General features: G+C 38.4%; 1 protein-coding gene, 1 non-coding gene and 1 pseudogene across 7 annotated transcripts in view; all 3 read right to left on the minus strand.

Moving 5' to 3' along the window:
• Positions 1-19,900, minus strand: part of CNOT1 (CCR4-NOT transcription complex subunit 1) — a 114,001-nt gene that overhangs the window by 28,416 nt on the left and 65,685 nt on the right. For 2 of the 6 annotated variants that reach the window (XM_028095911.2, XM_028095889.2), the window contains exons 17-24: positions 10,290-10,440; positions 8,892-9,093; positions 7,120-7,263; positions 5,867-5,991; positions 5,157-5,443; positions 3,758-3,836; positions 1,018-1,248; positions 573-713 (exon numbers count right to left, since the gene is read on the minus strand). In XM_028095911.2, the coding sequence (XP_027951712.1) occupies positions 573-713; positions 1,018-1,248; positions 3,758-3,836; positions 5,157-5,443; positions 5,867-5,991; positions 7,120-7,263; positions 8,892-9,093; positions 10,290-10,440 (1,360 nt within the window). Of the gene's footprint in view, positions 1-572; positions 714-1,017; positions 1,249-3,757; positions 3,837-5,156; positions 5,444-5,866; positions 5,992-7,119; positions 7,267-8,891; positions 9,094-10,289; positions 10,441-19,900 lie in introns of all 6 variants that reach the window. The other 4 variants (XM_028095917.2, XM_028095897.2, XM_028095904.2 and 1 more) reach the window with 2 other exon arrangements.
• On the minus strand, positions 9,859-9,994 carry LOC114204347 (small nucleolar RNA SNORA50). The gene has a single exon (XR_003608171.1). It is a non-coding gene; the product is annotated as a small nucleolar RNA SNORA50 (small nucleolar RNA).
• LOC114202641 (large ribosomal subunit protein uL18-like) lies at positions 17,205-18,972 on the minus strand (annotated as a pseudogene).

The raw sequence follows: 19,900 nt of genomic DNA on the forward strand, positions 1-19,900 counted from the left end.
GCAACTGGGTGGCTCAGATGGTTAAGCATCTGCCTTCGGCTCAGGTCATGGTCCCAGGGTTCTGGGATTGAGCCCCACATCGGACTCCCTGCTCTGCGGAGGCCTGCTTCTCCCTCTCCCACTCCGCCTGCTTGTGTTCCATCTCTCACTGTGTATCTCTCTGTCAAATAAATAAATAAATAAAAATCTTTAAAAAAAAAAAAGGCATGGTCATTTCTTAAGCTTTGCACAAGGTCTACCTCAGTTATTAGACACCTAATAAAAGCTCTGAATAGTCTCTGGGAGGAGATGACTTGTGACAAGGTACAAAGGAAACCTTCCACCATGATGAGACCATGAAGTTTACTTCAAAAGCCTGTAAAACTCACTGCAAAACTAGTGCTACTTAATGTCTACAAAAACCACAGCCACTAGTTATATATTCTCATTCCCTTTGTTTTGATTCTATTACTTCAGCCTTTCTGTAAAATTATTACAGAGGGTGCAGAACATTAAACATAAATCCCCCAGCCCATTAGGGATAAAAATAGACACCATTCATAATGGTATATAAACTATTACATCATGCTTACCTTTTGGGTCATATTCGACTGTGAGAGATTGTTGAAGATAAAAGCAATTTTCTCTTGGATATTTTCTGGGGGCTCTACAATTCTCTCAGTTTGATCTGTGGCCACAAGCAACGTGTCTATATTTGTAGTATTAATAGAAGGCTTAAAAAGAAAAACAAAAAACCCATAAATTGAAATGCCCCAGGGAAAAATGTATACTGATTCCTTCAGTAAAAAACATACACATGGTATATACGGCTGTGCATGTAAGTGGTGGCAAGAGTATGTATTCAAGTATTAATAGTGCCTGTCTCTGAGAAATCTGGGGAGGGGAGATACAAAAGGAGAAATGCTGGTCTTTATACTTTCAGTAGGCATGTGTTATTTATAATAAAATTAAAATACATGCTCACTACTGGAGACATTATAATATAACAGACCCGAGAAAAAAAAAAGATCTACTTACTGGCACATCTTTCTTAAAGCTGACTCCAGTTGGCCTGGTGACTGTAACCGTTTTAGCAACAGTGGTGGTTGTTGAGGTGGTTACCATCGTGCTAACCTGACCAGCAAGGGGAGCTTTTGCTGGAACCTGGGCCTGAGCCTGGGCCTGAGCCAGTGCAATACTTCCAGGGGTTGTGATAGAACCCTGCATTTTCACAGGAGGATCTCTAGATTGTTGTCCATATTCAATATACTAGGGGTAGGGAGAGGGAAAGACATTAAAAGGTTTAACAAAAACTGAAAATTCTGAATTACACTTCACTTCTGAGAGGGGAGAAATCCTCACAGAACACTCCTCTGGCTCATCTATATCCCTTACTCCTTGCCCCATTCTGGTCCGTATTCCTATATATGAATATACATTAAGTAGATACCATGAGCTCTTTAGAAGGTAAAACAGTAGATCTTAAAACATTTACAAGGGAACTAGTCTAGCAAAACGACTTTTCAAAACAGCCACCACCAATGCCTGCATATATATACTTCCATAAATCCCTTCATACATGTAAACTTTAACATTTTTAAATTTCTATACTAAATTGATCTCTTTTACTGGATGCTGATGAGAAACCTAAGGACTAGAAAATACAACGATTACTACAAAACAAAGAAACTATCTACAAAACTATAGAAAGCCAAGGCAGCTAGAGGCGAATAAGCAGGAAGGGAGACTTCGTTTCCATTTCACAGACCACTCTACCTCCTTTCCACACACAAATTAGGAAACTGATAGAAGGTTCCTGATCCTATTTCAAGTAGCCCATGCCTGAACAAAACAAAAACCACCACTTAGTGGCACCAAGGTGGCTCAGTCAGTTAAGCATCCAACTCTTGATTTCAGCTCACGTATGATCTCAGGGTTGTCAGATTGAGCCCCAAGTCAGGCTCTGCACTAGGAGAAGAGCCTACTTAAGATGATCTCTCCCTCCGCCCCCCCCCACTGTAAACAACAACACAACTAATATCTAGATATACAACTTTATTCAAAAAAGGACATTCTCGAGGCTCCTGGATGGCACAGTTAAGCATCCAACTTTTGGTTTCGGCTCAGGTCATGATCTCAGGGTCGTGAAATCAAGCCAGGTGTTGGGCTCCACTTTCAGCAGGGAAAGTGCTTAAGACTCTCTCTCCTCTGGGGGCGCCTGGGTGGCTCAGTCAGTTGAGCGTCTGCCTTCAGCTCAGGTCATGTTCCCAGGGTCCTGGGATCGAGCCCCGCATCGGGCTCCCTGCTTCTCCCGCTCCCACTCCCCCTGCTTGTGGTCCCTCTCTCGCTGTCTGTCAAATAAATAAAATCTTAAAGAAAAATAAATATTAATTTTCTTCTCTATAAGCAGATTTTGACCAAAGGCAAGACAAAGGTATGAATATTAACCAATTAATCTAAAATCAATCACGAAAACAATAGTTTACAAATTTCAAGTAAAATGGCTTAAAACATATTATCTAGGGGCACCTAGGTGGCTCAGTTGGTTGAGCATCTGACTCTTGATTTCAGTTCAGATTATGATCTCAGGGTCGTGGGATGTGCCTCACATCAGGCTCCATGCTCAGTGCAGAGTCCGCTTGTCCCTCTCCTTCTGCTTCTCACCCGACCATACGCACATGTGAGCTCACACTCTCTCTCTCATAAATAAAAAAAAAAAAATCTTTAAAAAATGTACAATATCTAAGTCCATTTCCTCAGGGACTGGGCTCCTTTTTAACAAGTACATCAAAGGAATCTAAGCAGGTGGTAAGAAGACTCTCTCTCTCTCTCTCTCTCTACATATATATATATATTTAAGATTTTATTTATTTATTTGAGAGAGAAAGAATGAGATAGAGAGCACGAGAGGGAAGAGGGTCAGAGGGAGAAGCAGACTCCCTGCCGAGCAGGGAGCCCGATGAGGGACTCGATCCCAGAACTCCAGGATCATGACCTGAGCTGAAGGCAGTCGCTTAACCAACTGAGCCACCCAGGTGCCCTATATATATATTTTTTTAAGTAATCTACACCCATCATGGAGCTTGAACCCACAAATTAGGCAGTTTTTTTTTTTTTTAAGATTTTACTTATTTGACAGAGACACAGCAAGAGAGGGAACACAAGCAGGGGGAGTGGGAGAGGGAGAAGCAGGCTTCCCGCCGAGCAGGGAGCCCGATGTGGGGCTCAATCCCAGGACCCTGGGATCATGACCTGAGCCAAAGGCAGACGCTTAATGACTGAGCCACCCAGGCGCACCCCCCCCTTTTTTTTAATTAAGATTTTACTTATTTGAGAGAGCACGCATGAGTGGTGAGAGGCAGAGGGGGAGAGAAAAAGAATCCAAAGCAGACTCCACAATAAGCACAGAGCTCAATCCTGAGATAATGATGTGAGCTGAAACCAAGAATCCAACGCATAACTGACTGAGACACCCAGGAATCCCATGCAAGAATTCTTAGTAATAGCAGAAAATGTCTATACTTCAACAGCAGTTATCAGGCTAAAATAACTGAATAAAGCCTTTCATTAAATGAAGCAAAAGCACTGCTTAGAAAAGATAATCCAAGAACGATTTTTTCATGACCTATTATTAAGCTGCAAATTAGCAACAAATAGTATGTGTGCCTATATAATGCCAATCATTAAGAAATCTTAATGCCAGTCCCAGCAAATCCAAAATCAAATTAAAATAAGCTCTCCCACTACTAGACAGATTTTAGGTATTAAAGACACTTACCTCCTGTAAATGATGTGGAAATTGCATAAAGTGACTGATAGAAGCCAAGTGCTGACAATACTGGGGATAGTCCTTCAATCTGCCAACAGAAACACACATTCATTCATACATCACTCATGTAAGAACAAGCAGCACAATTAACAAATTTTCTTCCAAACACTAGTCTAAGCCATTTCCCCCATTCTACCTAGGAAACACCTTACTTGAAGAGAATGCCAAAGATAAGAGCACAGAAGTAGGGGAGAGAAATATCTATGAACTTTTTTACATCAGAAAACAGTATCTTCTGTTTTTTAAAGGTCCTATTTCAGTTAAAACCTGATTACAATGAGCCACTAAAATTGCTATCTGGAAACAATTTCAAATGTTCATTAACAGGTAAATGGAAAAACAATTCATAGTTAATCCATACAATGGAAAACTACTCAGCAATAAAAAGAACTACTGAAACATACAGTAATACAGATTAATTTCAAAAGCATCAGGCTAGGGGCGCCTGGGTGGCTCAGTCATTAAGTGTCTGCCTTCAGCTCAGGTCACGATCCCAGGGTCCTGGGATCCAGCCCTGCATCAGGCTCCCTGTTCTGTGGGAAGCCTGCTTCTCCCTCTCCCACTCCCCCTGCTTGTGCTCCCTCTCTCGCTGCCTCTCTCTTGTCAAATAAATGAATGAAATCTTTAAAAAAAAAAAAAAAGTCAGGTTAAACTGCAAAAAGTCAGACTCATAAATACTGTGTATGGTTCTGCCTAAAGAACAGTAGAAAAAATGGGGAGAAATCAGATCAAGGATTACCAGGGGTCGAAGAAGGTCAAAGAACTACAAAGGGAGGGGAAACGAGAACTGCTTGGGAGTAATAGAAATGTTCAGTATCTTGATTGTGATAGTGGTGGTTATACAACTGTGCAAATTTTGCCAAAATTCAAAGAACTATAATCTAAAATGATGCCTTTCACTGTACCTAAAGTATACTTCAATAAACAACAAAAACACTGTATTTCAGTTTATACTTTTCCTACCACTTATTTGATAATTGTAATGAAATGCTTTCACTTCCTCCACTTCTACTTCACACAGTTGTTAAGATACATATAATGATGGGGCATGGCAAGAACTAGTTGATAAATGATGGTTATTTCTTCTTATATTAAAAAAGAGATGCTTCAGGGGCACCTGGGTGGCACAGTTGGTTAAGCATCTGACTCTTGGTTTTGGCTCAGGTCATGATCTCGAGGTGGTGAGATCAAGCCCCGCATCACGCTCTGCACTTAGTGTGGAATCGGCCTGAGATTCTCTTTCTCCCTCTCCCTCTGCCCCTCCTGCTCTTGCACGCCCACTCTTTCTCTAAAATAAATAAATCTTTAAAAAAGAGAGAACTGCTTCATAGGAAACCTATTCACTCACCTATTTTTAAATCTATCTAGTGCAGCAATCCCAAAATAATACATTTTGGAACCAAAAGGCTTGCGTAAGGCTTCAAGAACATATCGCAGGGCCAGACCTAGGGCCATGTAAGTGACCAGTCCTTTTTCAATGATCCCACCAAACAGGCAGGCTGTTATATGTAACTCTTTATCAGGGTACTGGGGGAAAAACCGGTATTCTTCAAACAAGTTCCTCAGCATACAGTTAAAGACTTCTCGTTCCCTCTTTATGGTAGAATCTTTAAATCTCTGTAACATTTCTAATACCTAAAAAAGACAAAAAACACGCATAAAGGAAACTATTATGAAAAGCATTCCTTAAATATTCTTCAAAGAATTGTTAAAAAGAATATACTTTAAAAAATAAAATAAAATCTTTAAGGTGGGGGAAGGCTGGCTGGCTCAGTTAGAAGAGCACGTATCCCTTAATCTTGGGGTTGGGCATTTGAGCTCCACATTGGGTACAGATATTACTAAAAAGAACAGATACACTTTTAAAAAAATACAATCTTTAAAAAAAGAATTGTTAAACAAAATATTTAACAATACACTGAGCCTGAAACGAATGTTAAGATTTCAAAGGGTATACATACACATACCAGAACACTCTAAGCTGAATTTCCAAAAACTTTGAAAGGAGATTTAAGATTTACGTAAACCATAAAGTATTAGAACATCTTAGACACTTACCTCATCAACAGACATAGTTGGATGTGGTGGGTGATTATATATTCTCTGAAAATAGCTGTTTGCTTCATCATCTATTTCTTTACTAAAGTGCTGATTTGCCTCTGGCCACACCTGAGACAAGTCCGCTGTTAGAAACAGAAAGGCAACCAGTGGGCATTTAAGCTCTTTCCCCAATCGCCCATTAAACACACAGAGAGCCAAAAAGAAAAATACCCTTTTAATTTTAACAGAAGAAATAAAGAAAATGAAGATTTAAGTGGCCAAAGATCAATATTCAAGTATTTTAGGTACATATAAAAGATTGTAACAAAACTACCTTACAACTATAGTTCTTAGTATTTTCTTCATCAGGCTTTATCAAACCATCAAAGTACACTACATTCAAATTCACAATGCACTTATCCTTAACACGACCTCCCTTGATGTTAACAAGTCTTTACCATGTTATAATAAAAATGACATCTAACATATCAGAATTATCAATGTATGTGCATGACACACTGATATAAACACAAAGCATGCTACAAAACGTTAACATTCAGACAAGCCTTTCACACTAACATTTTCAAGTGAACTGGTATACTTTCAAATCCTGTATAATGAATATTTGGTCTCAACAACAAGGGCATTTATAAGTAAACAATACCAATGTATTTACAAAGAGGACTTCTGACTTTGAGAATTAACTTACTAACGAGGTGAAATTTTAAAAACTGTTGTCCAAGTTACATCAGATATGTTATATGGTGATATTTATTACATATAAAGCTATATATATCATAAAGCTTTAACCTTAAAATAAATTGCATTATAAACTGTCAGGCTGAACAGAAGTTTGAAATTCTCATGGCCGCTCCTGAATTGTTTAAAAACAAAAACAAAAACCACCACCAACACATTTTTAGGATAACTCTAAGATTTATATACATACATTTAACCTGCTAAAAGTCTCTTTTTACTGTATTTATTTTTAGAGTAATGCCCCTAAAAGATGCTACCTCTTATTAACCATCATACTGTTCTAACAATCCAGATCAATGGTGGAGTGATAACTCAATTTTTTATTTCGGGAATTAAGTTTGTGAATAAATTCCCACTGACCTAGGAGGTACATCAACATATGGCCCTCCTAACAATATATTAAGGTAAGTCAATGTTTTTGTCCACATAACTCTAGGGCAACAAACTGGAAATCTAAAAAGCTTTATGTGCATCAGTCACACTTCACAATCACAGACAACACTACCACTTACAAGGTTTCATCTTACTCTGCTGGAATGTAGGCTGGTTCAGTCCAGAGGTGCCCAGTTTCCTCTGTACAAAAGGATCGTTATTCACTGCAGGGAGTCCAAGAGCCCCAGTTCCTATACCAGTCAGGCTGCCTGTGCCAAGACCACCTACTAGAAAGAAGGCAGGCAGCCAGAAGTCTTATCATTACTCATATTCTTGACTTTACTTACATCAAAGATATAGGTTATTTAAAAAGACAGTGTGTTTGTCAATTCCCTACAACAGTATCTATTTAATTTTATAGAGAATCTAAACTAATAGAAGTAGATAAAAATGGACAACATGGGGTGCCGGGGTGGCTCAGTTGGTTAAATGCCTATCTTCTGCTCAGGTCACGGGGTCCTGGGATTGAGCCCTGTATCAGGCTCCCTGCTCAGCGGGGAGTCTGCTTCTCCCTCTCCCACTGCCCCCACCACTGCTTGTGCGTGCACACATGCTCACTCTCTCAAATAAGTGAAAAATCTTATTAAAAAAAAATGGACAACACCAAAATGTCTTCAGCATTTAGAATTATTCATGTATTTATATTCTTAATAACACTAATATGCAAATCTTTAACATTCTACATTCTCATAGGTGATATGATATGTAAGGTATTCAAAATAAGAGGAACTGGGTTTTTTTTTTAAGATTTTATTTATTTGACATAGACACAGTGAGAGGGAACACAAGCAGGGGGAGTGGGAGAGGGAGAAGCATGCTTCCCGCTAAGGAGGAAGCCCAATGCGGGGTGAGGAATACTCGCTTAACGACTGAACCACCCAGGCGTCCCAGAATTGGTTTGCTTTTATCGCTGATTAAAAACTAAAGAATTTCAGGGCGCCTGGGTGGCTCAGTTGGTTAAGCAACTGCCTTCAGCTCAGGTCATGATCCTGGAGTCCCGGGATCGAGTCCCACATCGGGCTCCCTGCTCAGCAGGGAGTTTGCTTCTCCCTCTGACCCTCTTCCCTCTCGTGCTCTCTGGCTCTCATTCTCTCTCTCTCAAATAAATAAATAAAATCTTTAAAAAAAAAAAAAAAAACTAAAGAATTTCATACTATCAGTTGGCAATGAGCCAGGACTTGCTTATTCCTCTTAATTCTAGCAAACGGAATTTATAATAGACAAGGCCTTATGAAGGAAGTTAATTTTGACTTAAATAAATCAAGCAAGGCTAGAGCCATATAGCAGCACTGTTAATTAGGTTACAGAGTCATTACACTTTCAGTCCTTAAATTTTTGTACATTAAAACTTATACCCTGAAGATAACAGATGCAGATAGCTTAGGAGAAACAAATGGGTAAAAGAGAGGGGAAAAAATGTAACCTTTACTTCAATATGAAGTTCAAAGCCAAAATATTTGAAATAACTAAAAAAGTTTTAGGGATTTACTATCATTTTCAAGGTAGGTGAGGTGCAATGAAGCAGGACATATACTAAAGCTGATATGTGAAATATTTCCTACCTTTATTATTTACTGAATGATTCATAAAGCTGTGAATTCTTTATCTAAACCTCTATCTTTCAGAATGTGATTAACACACTTGTTACTGTTTATACTAGCATTTGGTAATACGGAATCTTTATAATCTGAATCAATTAATATTTTATCCTCCCAGCTTTGAAGATTGAAACAACTTTACAATTTAAACAGCTTTCATTATCACAGTGACTCCAAACACCTTACCCCACACTATAGCACAATGAGATTTACAAATAATCTGCACTCTCATCCACCACTGCCCCCCCCCTTACCTGGAAGCTGTGATGAAAGTCCTCCAATACCACTGAATGCAGTTGTCTGATTTGGGGTTGAAAGGGGTGGAAATGCTTTTGCTGGTGACTGAGGGGTACTGAATGCAGAACCCAAATTTGGAGGAAAACCCTGCATACTCTGGGTGTGAGGGGCAGCTGAACCACCTATACTAAGAGATGCCATTCCAGCAAGAGGGTCAATCTAAAGAAAAACATTATAAAGATGTATTAAACATACTTCAAGAACATACAGACACATGACACAGGTAAAGAAATCTTTAGCTCTTCATATGCTTAATAAACTGCAAAACCCCGAGCAATCATCATGATACCTAAATCCTCAAATCAACTGTGCTACTCATTTTTTTTTTACTATTCTCGGAGTAGGTTTCAAGAGTTAGCCTCTGCCAAAGTACCAGAGCCATAATATGAGGGATACAAAACTTCAAGAATAACATTTAAGGTGAATCGCCCTGCAACCACAGCACTAAGCACTTAGTAGTGACACAGGACAGTTGTTAAATTAGGTCTTCAAAATTTCCAATAAGCCCCTTTACAACAGAAGGAATCTCTCAAACTACGTTCTTTAGCTTTCAACACAAAAGCTTAGGAATTAGAAATAAATCTTCCAGTCAAAACAAATAAATCTACCTAAAATGTGAAGATCTTGAGGGTTGGAGGAGATCAGCTCTAATTTAAAACAAAAAACAAGGTATGCTATTCACCAAAAGATCTTTTTTAAAATATCTAATAACTGCACTTTCAAGCTTCTTAGTTTGTGGCATTATTTCACACCTTCAAGACACAGAAAATGCTACACAAAATGCCTTTTATAAAGTGGCCCCCGAAGAATCACTAAACATTCTTTTCTTAAACCCCAATCTGCCAATCAATGCAGATGAAAACAGAAGCGGAATATGTTGCTCCCAGAGAGAAGGGGGGTGTGGTTGGTGTCAGGGAGTAACTTAAATGTACCTTGTTTTTAAAAGAGCAGTTCAGTTGAGAGCTGAAGAGCCCCAGTTATAACAAGTCCTTATGCTCTAGCACTGTTGCTTGGCCCGTGAAGCTACAAACAAGACACATCAGGTTCAAAGGCAGTGCTTATTTCTCAAGTTATTCTTATTTTAAAAAGAAGCCCTTATCATTTACCTAAATAAGTTGTTTTGTATCTTTCCTCTCAGAGTCACGTTCTATTTAATGATTAAAGTCTATCCTCAACTATAATGCCTATTTATGGATCTCCTTTAAAATGTAGTAGTGGATACTAGACATGCAGGTTATCTATAAGGTGACAGATTTAGACAAATTTTCCTTTGAGAGATTACTAATGATGTAGAAGTTTATTCTATTCCAAGTCTATGAACAAACACAGATGTACCAGTTGTAGTATTAATTTACCTGAACAGGAGAAATGGCATCTAAGCTGCTAGCACTAGGAGGGCGTCCTTTTGGCATAACTCCAGGTGGTGGCTGTCTGGCCTTGTTCATAACATTACTGCAATTGGCTACCATGGTGAGGATGGTTTCTGATAACTCCTGAGAAACACTCCTAAAGACAGAAGAAAAATGAAAAATATCACTTACTGTTACTCAGAACACCTAAAGAAACAAACCTGATTTTCTTTTTCTTGTTTTTTAAGTAGGCTCCATGACCAACATGGAGCCCAATGTGGGGCTTGAACTCACGACCCTGAGATCAAGACCTGAACTGAGATCAAGAGTCAGATGCTTAACCAACTGAGCCACCCAGGTACCCCCAAACCTGATTTTCTAATAAAGAAAACCTGCTAGGGGCACCTGGGTGGCTCAGTTGGTTAAGCATCTGCCTTCGGCTCAGGTCATGATCTCATGGTCCTGGGATCGAGCCCCGCATCGGGCTCCCTGCTCAGCGGGGAGCCTGCTTCTCCCTCTGCCTCTACCTTCTGCTTGTGCTCGCTCTCTGTCAAAAATAAATTTAAAAAAATTAAAAAGAAAAGAAAACCTGCTAGAACATATGGCTAAATTTCCAGCATACCCCATGTCTTTGCATCCATCACTAAACAGGAGAATTTTCTGAACACTGGCTCTCTTTTGGAGATATCTAATCTATACCCCTGAAACTAAACCTTGTGTATGGAACAACAAATATATTTTACAACACTCCAAGAAACATTACATATCCTCAACCACTTTGTCAAAAATTATGCCCAAACCTAGACATATCAAAGCAAACAGATAAGAAAACTTAATACTAGTTTCTCATAAAGACAAAACATTTATTTAAGTACAGGTAAAAAATACCATACACATGTAGTCACTACACTTTACAAGCACTTGAAGAACTGACTTCTACAATGTCAAGTAGGATAAATGTTTATTTAATGAAAAACCCACCTTCCTATCTTAAGGTGTTACTGCCTCCTAAAACTGTAGAAACGGCACTCCTGAACTCTACACAAACTTGATACCATCTTAAATCTTTCCTCCTAAATTCAGAAATCTTACTACTGGCATCAAGAAGTAAAAGTAGTCACTCAGAGAAGACGATTATTTCACGTGTGGAAAAAAAAGATAAAACTGTACATTAAATCACTACAGACAATCTACAAAATTCTTGCTTATGCCAATATAAAAGACACAGTGGCTCCAATACAGATTACGACTTTAAATGAACAATGAGTTGGGGGCGCCCGGGTGGCTCAGTTGGTTAGGCGACTGCCTTCGGCTCAGGTCATGATACTGGAGTCCCGGGATCGAGTCCCACATCGGGCTCCCTGCTCAGTGGGGAGTCTGCTTCTCCCTCTGACCCTCTTCCCCTCTTCCCTCTTGTGCTCTCTGTCTCTCATTCTCTCTCTCTCAAATAAATAAAATCTTTTAAAATAAATAAACAAATAAATGAACAATGAGTTGTTTTTTTCATCCATTAAAGAAAGCAAGGAAGAAAAAAATTATTAACAGATCATGGAAAAGAAGAGGGAGATGTCAAGTACTAAAAGTGTGAGTCTACTTATTTACTTAGTAATAAGAATCAAAACTTAATTTCCGAAAGATGCTGCAAAGACATTTCAAATAGAAAAGACATGACTAACTCTCCCTAGCCTCTATGTATGTAGGTTCAAAATACCATACCTACTCCCCTGCAATTAAAAAAGTGGACATACCACTTTCATCTTTAAGATTAGCAAATACTCCATTAGCAAGGCTATGGGGAAGACATTTTCACTGCTGGTGGTTACACAGAATGGAAAACTTCCTATGGAGGGAAATTTTCCAGTACCTAACAAAAGAACAAATGCATTTCCCTTTAATCAAATACTTCTACTTCTAATGGTCCAAATATATACTGGCAAAGATGATGGATACAAAACACTTATTTACTGCAACACTATTTATGATACATAGAAAAAATAATCAGAATGTCCACCAATAGGAAACTGGTTTACTAAAGCACAAGCATCTATTCAATGAAGTACTACACAGCATTTACAAGAAATAAGGAAGCTCTTTGATTCTATGGAGTGAACTCTAGGATATATGATCAAATGAAAGCATTTTGCAATAGAGTATATAATATACTCCCTTTTCTACAGTAAAGAGGAAAAATACAAATACTTTTTTTAAATGCAAAGATAACCCCAAAATATAAAAGAAAATGGTTACCATAGAAGACAAGAACAAGGTGGGGTAAGAGCCACAAAAAACCCTTTTAATTAAAAAAGAAATCATTCCAAAGACACCTAGGCCCTGGGTTAATGGCTTCCACTAGTAAATAATCATCATTATGTTGCACTGAATACAAAATGCCTTCAATTCTAAGACACATTATTTTATGTATTACACAAAAAGGAAATAACTCAGCTAATTATAACCGTTGAGATGTCACTAACGATATGACTCCTTTCAGATGTTAAAACATTAAACGGTGGCTATCTTAGATCGATAAACTATGGTTAATTAAAACAGTCCTTACTATTTGAAAAAACTTTCTTATGTTTGACACAATTTCAAACTTAGAGGCCAGAATATTAGGAACTCCCATTAGTTACATTTTGCCCAATTTGTTTAGCCATTCTTTCTGTACTCTCCTCCAAAAAGTATCCATGAGGATGCTATCTTTTGTCCCTAAATATTTCACTACCTTTCTCCTAAGAACAAGGGCATTTTCTTATATTACCATGTAGAATAATAAATATCAGGAAGTTTAACACAAATAAAATAGGCCATATTCAAATTACATCAATTATTCCCACAATGTACTCACTGGTATTTTTTCCCTGCGTCATGATCCAATCCACTGCATTGAGTTGTCACCTCTTTAGCTTTATTTTTTAAGATTTTATTTATTTATTTACTTGAGAGAGGGAGGGAGAGAGAGAGAGAGAGAGAGAGAAACAGCATGAGAGGGGAGAGTGTCAGAGGGAGAAGCAGGCTCCCCGCTGAGCCGGGAGCCCGATGTGGGACTCGATCCCAGGACTCCAGGATCATGACCTGAGCCAAAGGCAGTCGCTTAACCAACTGAGCCACCCAGGTGCCCCTCTTTAGCTTCTTTAAACCGGAGAAATTCATCAGCTGTTATTTGTCTTTCTTGAACTTGATTTTTTAAAATAGGTATTTTATACAGTATTCCTTTGATCTGAGTTTGTCTGATACCTTAGATTTTAGATACATTTGTTGCAGGACTACTACGTAAGTTACATTATATTCTTCTCAGTGCATTTTATTTTTTATTTTTATTACTGTTTTAAGTAATCTCTACACCCAATGTGGGGCTTAAACTCACAACACCCCAAGAACAAGAGTCACATGCTCTTCTGACTGAGCCAGCTAGATGCCCCTTCAGTGTGTTTTATTAGGAGGCATATGATTTAGATAGCTGGTGATCACTTTTGATCAATAAATTAATGTGACATATGCCAGGCTTCTCCACTGAAATGTTACTACTTTCCCCCTTTGTTATTGTACAGTAGTTTGTGGGGAGACAGTCTGAAATTAGGTGACTGTCCTGCTCCTCAAACATTCTCTCACAACTTTTAACATCCACTAAAGTTTATAACTCCATCATAATTATTTCTGTATTAATTAAGTGGAAGAACTTTCCTTCTTTGGCATTTTACATGCATTATTTCATTAAATTCTTCAAGAAGATAGGTTCTTCTAATACATCAACAAAAGAAATTAGAACCGAGGGGCGCCTGGGTGGCTCAGTTGGTTAAGCGACTGCCTTCGGCTTAGGTCATGATCCCAGTGTCCTGGGATCGAACCGCATCGGGCTCCCTGCTGGGCAGGGGGTCTGCTTCTCCTTCTCCCTCTCCCTCTGCCACTCCCACCACTTGTGCTCTCCGTCAAATAAATAAAATCAAAAGAAAAAAGAGAAGAGAAGAGAAAGAAGAAAGAAAGGAAGGAAGGAAGGAAGAAAAAGAAATTGGAACCTAGAGTTGGGTAAACTACTTCCTTACACATAAACACAAAACATTTTATCCAATTTCAATATGCCCTTAAATTTCCAGTATTTAATTCCAGATTATTTAATTCCAGATGGATTACAATATACAAATGTGAAAGGCAACACTCATAAACTTTAAATTTTAGAACATTAAGAACTTACAGAGCAGGATTTCTCAACTGTTGCACTATCAGCACTAGGGACTGGATAATTCTTTGTTCTGGTAGGCTCTACTGTGGACTGTAAAATGTTTAACAGCAATCCTGGCCTTTACCTGCTAGATGCCAATAGCACACTTCTCTCTACTTGTAACAGTCAATAACAGTATCAACTGCCTCTGAGGGAGCAAAATATTCCCTGGTTGAGACACCCAGTTACAGGGATATGTGTGTGTACATTTTTTAAAAAGCACAGAAAAGCCAAATAAAATTCAAGATCTACATGGGAAAGGTTAAGAAACAGGATTGGAGAGGAAGACAAAGTTAGCTCCAAAAATGTTATGGTTTAAGCTACACAGCAGACTCACAGGTGTTTATTATGCTTCAGAACTTACAAAAAAAAAATACACAGTACACAAGCAAATGGTGGAGTAAAAAGACCTCCAAATATTCTCTCCTCCATAAAAGCAACTAGCAAAGTGACAAAAATTATCAGAATCAACTGTATCAGAACTCTGAAGACAAAAAGGCTTATAACAATCCAGAGGGTTTTTTTTTTTTAAACAATCCAGAGTTTTTATTCCAGAAAGACTGGATCTTGGTAATAAAAGCAAGCTTTCTGGCATCTTAATTTGCTTTACTCCCATGCACCCTCTCCAGCTGGACAGCAACCTTGACAACTAATAGCCCACAGAGAGAAAACCAGCAGCCTGACAGCCACAGGACAGGGCTCAGAACTGGCTGGAAACATCTTCAAAGCCTCAGTCTTAGAGAGCTGTCATTATTTCAAGAGAGGTTCCCTGTGAGACCACAACAGCAAGATTATCTCTATCTGACCTAAGAGCTGGCCAAGCACAAACAGCCTTTTCCTCATGAGGTATTTGTTACATACATTTAAAGGTAATTGTTTTAATTTTCTGGCTGCCTGAGGTGAAGATAATAGTTTGAGCAAACAATAGGTTAACCAAAAAGCTTAAAAGGAACATTTGGGGAATAAGATTCCCATGGGTGAAACTGAGAACTCTCATTTTCCCAGGGAATCAAGCAGTCCTCGGACATGTGTAGAGCACTGCCAATACATGAATCTGCGGTATTCCCAAAAAAAGACTTGAAAAGAACCAAGCTCTCACCTCAAGCTGACATTCAGGCTAACGTGAAGGAAGTGAAGGCTAACAAGGAGTTGTCAAGTGATTGGCTTAGTGTTAAGATGTGCCCCAGTATGCACACAAAACCACAGGATTAAGAGTTAACTTAACCGATCCTGGCATTTAAGAAAATCACCCAAGTCTTAGCTGACCACAAGGCTACCCAAACATAGATGTCAGTGGCCTAACGGGACAAAAAAGAATACAGACACTACAGAAATAGTTCTGCACAGTCTCTAAACAAAAGAAAAAAAGCAACAAAACAAAAAATCAAGGTGATGGGGGGGAGAACCTGATTTCAAGAACTGCCGCATTATTTAAACTTACCAGTTTTCAACCACAAATTACAAGACATACAAAAAACACAATAAAGCATGGCCTGCGCACAGCAATAAAATGGTATCAACAGAAAACTGTCCTGAGAAAAAGAGATGCTGGACTTCGTAGACAAAGACTTTAAATCAGCTATATCAGCTACATTCCGAAAACTGAAGTAAAGCATGTTAAAAAAAAAAAACTACAAGAAAAACTTTAAAAAGATGCCCCTCAAGGGGCAGCTGGTTGGCTCAGTTGGTGGATCATACAACACCTGATCGCAGGGTTTTGAGTTTTAGCCCCCCATTGGTGTAGACATTGCTTAAAAATTAAAATGCTACATGGGGAGACGGGGACCTGGGTGGCTCAGTCAGATGGGCATCTAACTCTTACTTTCGGCTCAGGTCATGATCTCGGGTTGTGGGACTGACCCCTACACATCGGGCTCGACACAGAATCTGCTCGGGAGTCTCTCTCCCTATCCTTCTGCCCCTTCCCCAACTTGAACACACACACTCACTCTCTCTGAAATAAATAAATCTTAAAAAAAAAAAAAGTTCCTCAAGATAGAGCATGTCAATAGAAATTATTATTTCTTGGGGCATCTGGCTCAGTTGGAAGAGTGTGCAACTCTTGATCTCAGGGTCATGGGTTTGAGCATTACAATGTGTATAGAAATTGCTTAAGTAAGTAAAATTTTAAAAAAAGAATTTCTTTTAAAGTTGAAAAATGTAATAACTGGGGTGCCTAGGTGACTCAGCCAGTTAAGCGTCTGCCTTTGGCTCAGGTCATGATCCCAGGGTCCTGGGACCGAGCCCCAAATCGTGCTCCCTGCTCAGCAGCGGGGTCCCCCTCTCCCTCTGCTCTTCTCTTCCCCCCCAAATAAATAAAATCTTTAATAAAAAAGAAAGAAAAGAGAAAAGGAAAGGAAGGAAGGAAAAGAAAGGAAAAATGTAATAACTGACAATTTCACTACAGGTTCCCAAGAACAGATTCATGGAGGTAAAAAAGAACACATGAACTTGAAAATAGCTACGATTATCCAGCCTATAAAATTGAAAGAAAAAAATAAACTCAGAGACAGGTGGAACACTAGCAAATGTACCAACATATATAATGGGAGTCCCAGAGGGAGAGATGAGATGGAAAGGGGGCAAAAAGAGTATTTGTGGAAGTAACAGCTGAAAACTTCCTGAATGTGATGAAAACCATTAATCTACATTCCTAAGAAGCTGAACAAACTCCAAGTAATATAAACACAAAAAAAGTCCAAACCTAGAAACAACATAATCAAACTGTTGAAAGAAAAAAAGACAATGAGAGCAGCTTAATGGCAAGGAGGCAACTTAATGCATACAAGGGAGCCTCAAAAAAAAAAAGGCCCTGGAATGGCATATTCAAAGAACTCTAAAGAATCCTATATTATAGAAACTATCCTCCAAATACAAAGGAGAAAGACAGTCCTAGTTAAACCAAAACTAAGGGAATTCATTCTTAAAAGACCCACCCTAACAAGAAATAAAGGGAATCCTTTAAGCTGAAACAAAGGACACTGCATAATACCCTGAGTTCATACGAAACAAGAGCACCAGAAAAGTGACAGAGATAAATATAAAACACGGTATGTTTTGTTGTTGTTGTTCTTGTTATTTCTATCTTTTTATCTCCTCCTTGATCTCTCTTTTGGCTTGATGAATAAGTTTATTATTGTCTTTAGCCGAAAAATCTTCATAGAAATTATGGTTTGGTTTATTAACTCTCAGTGGCTCGCTCCTGAGCTCTACAAAAGCTTGTGTTCTTTTGAGCTACCTCATCTTTCTTCAGGGCAAGAGACATTTTGGGACAGTTCCACCTTTCTTTGTAACTTCTTTCTTAGGTTTCTTCTCATAGACTGGATTCTCTCGTACAGCAGCATGAGAGTTCTTACATACCTTCTCTACCATGTTTAGAGTTACTTTGTTCCTTATGTATTGAGAGAATTTTCTTTTACTTTTTTAAGTAATCTCCACACCCAATGTGGGGCTTGAAATTATAGCCCCGAGGGCGCCTAGGTGGCTCAGATGGTTAAGCATCTGCTTTCGGCTCAGGTCATGATCCCAGAGTCCTGGGATCAAGTCCCACATCAGGCTCCCTGCTCCTTGGGAGCCTGCTTCTCCCTCTGCCTCTCTCTCTCTCATGAATAAATAAAATCTTAAAAAAAGAAAGAAAGAAATTATAGCTCTGAGATCAAGAGTCACATGCTCCACTGACTGAGCCAGCCAGGCAACCTGAGAATTGTTTCATGTAATTATCTTCATCTTCTTCCATTTGGTAATGCATATAATCTGCAACGTCATGATGTGCTTCTGCATTGAATCCCTTGCTTTCCAAATCATAACCAGGGAATTGTTTGGTACTATGACGGACAGACAAGCTTCCATCCACAGATCCCTTAAGGGCCACAAAAACTTTATTTCCAGTAGCAGCTCTGGACAGCTTTGCATCCAAATAGCAGGTGAAGACACCAGGTTAACCATCAAATGCTTTCCACATTGTATTCATCTCCAGTCACCTCCACCTGGCCTTCACAGATCTTGAAGTCTGCAGGCCAGCAGCAGGCCAGTACAATATGCTGTAGCGTAATTTGTCAGGTCCGCCTTCACACTATACTTTCGGAGTTCATGAGCATAAGCTGCAAAAATGGTTATCTTCTTCTATGCCGGCATAAGCAATATGACAAATGATATCTCTGTTGGTTACTTAAACTATCATTCTATATTTGGATGTGTTGCTTATTTTTATCCTAAATTACCAAGCGTTTCTGAGCATAGTAATCAGTTTTACCCTCTCGTCTTCCAACTTTTACTTGGTATCTCTTGAAGCAAGCCTTACTCTTGATAATTTTAACAAACTCCATCCTGCAGAACAGAGACCAGCGTCCACAACTCGCCAGAGACCTATCTCCTACTTGAGTTAAAGGACAATTACTACACAAGATAATAATTATACCTTTTTTGATGGGAACACTATGTAGAGAGGTGTAATCTAACAATAGCAGCCCAATGAAGAGAAAGGGAACTCAGCTATATGAGTAAATTTTTGCTTTCTATTGACATTCAGTTGTTATTAATCAGAATTGTTTTTTTAAGATAAATGTTAATTTTAAAGGTTAACTACAAAGGGAAAAAAATAAAAGCATATATACAAAGTAACAAGGGAATTAAGATGATATACTACAAGGTATCTATTTAACAGTAAAGGAGGCAGTAACAGAGGAATGAAAGAACAAAACAGACATAAAATATTTCAGAAAAATATGAGGTGACATGAATAAATTACCTTATCAGTAATCACATTAAATACAAATACATTAAATACTCCAATTAAAAGAGATGGTCAAATGGATTTAAAAAAAATAATCCAACTGTATGTTGTCCAGAAGTGACTCACACTTTAGATTAAGACACCTATAACTCAAGTTACAGGTGTCTTAATCTAAAGATGAAAAAAGATACCATGCAAACAGTAACAAAAAGAGAACTACATTGGCTCTACTAACATCAGACAAAATGTAGCCATTAAGAAATTAACAGGAACTAAGAAAAGCATTTTATAATAAAAAGGCCAATCCTTCTTACAGGAAGACATATAATAATCATAAGGATACATACCTTTAAAAACAGAGCCCCCAAACACATGAAGGGAAAACTGAAGGGAGAAATAGACAACTCAAAAATAGTTGGAGGCTTCTATACCCTACTTTCCATAACTGATAGTCAGCAATACTATATTATACACTTCAAAGTCACTAAGAGACAAGATCTTAATTGTACCCACCAGAAAAAAAGAAATGTTACGTGATATGACAGAGGTGTTAGCTGACACTACTGTAATAACTGTATACTGTAATATATAAATGTACCAAATCAACACATACACAAACTGACACGTCAATTATACCTCAATTTTAAAAAAATAACGGATAGAACC

The sequence above is a fragment of the Eumetopias jubatus genome, unplaced genomic scaffold (assembly GCF_037043125.1).
Source record: "Eumetopias jubatus isolate StellerSeaLion01/CBP00866 unplaced genomic scaffold, mEumJub1_p1.0 scaffold_10, whole genome shotgun sequence".
Lineage (NCBI taxonomy): Eukaryota > Metazoa > Chordata > Mammalia > Carnivora > Otariidae > Eumetopias > Eumetopias jubatus.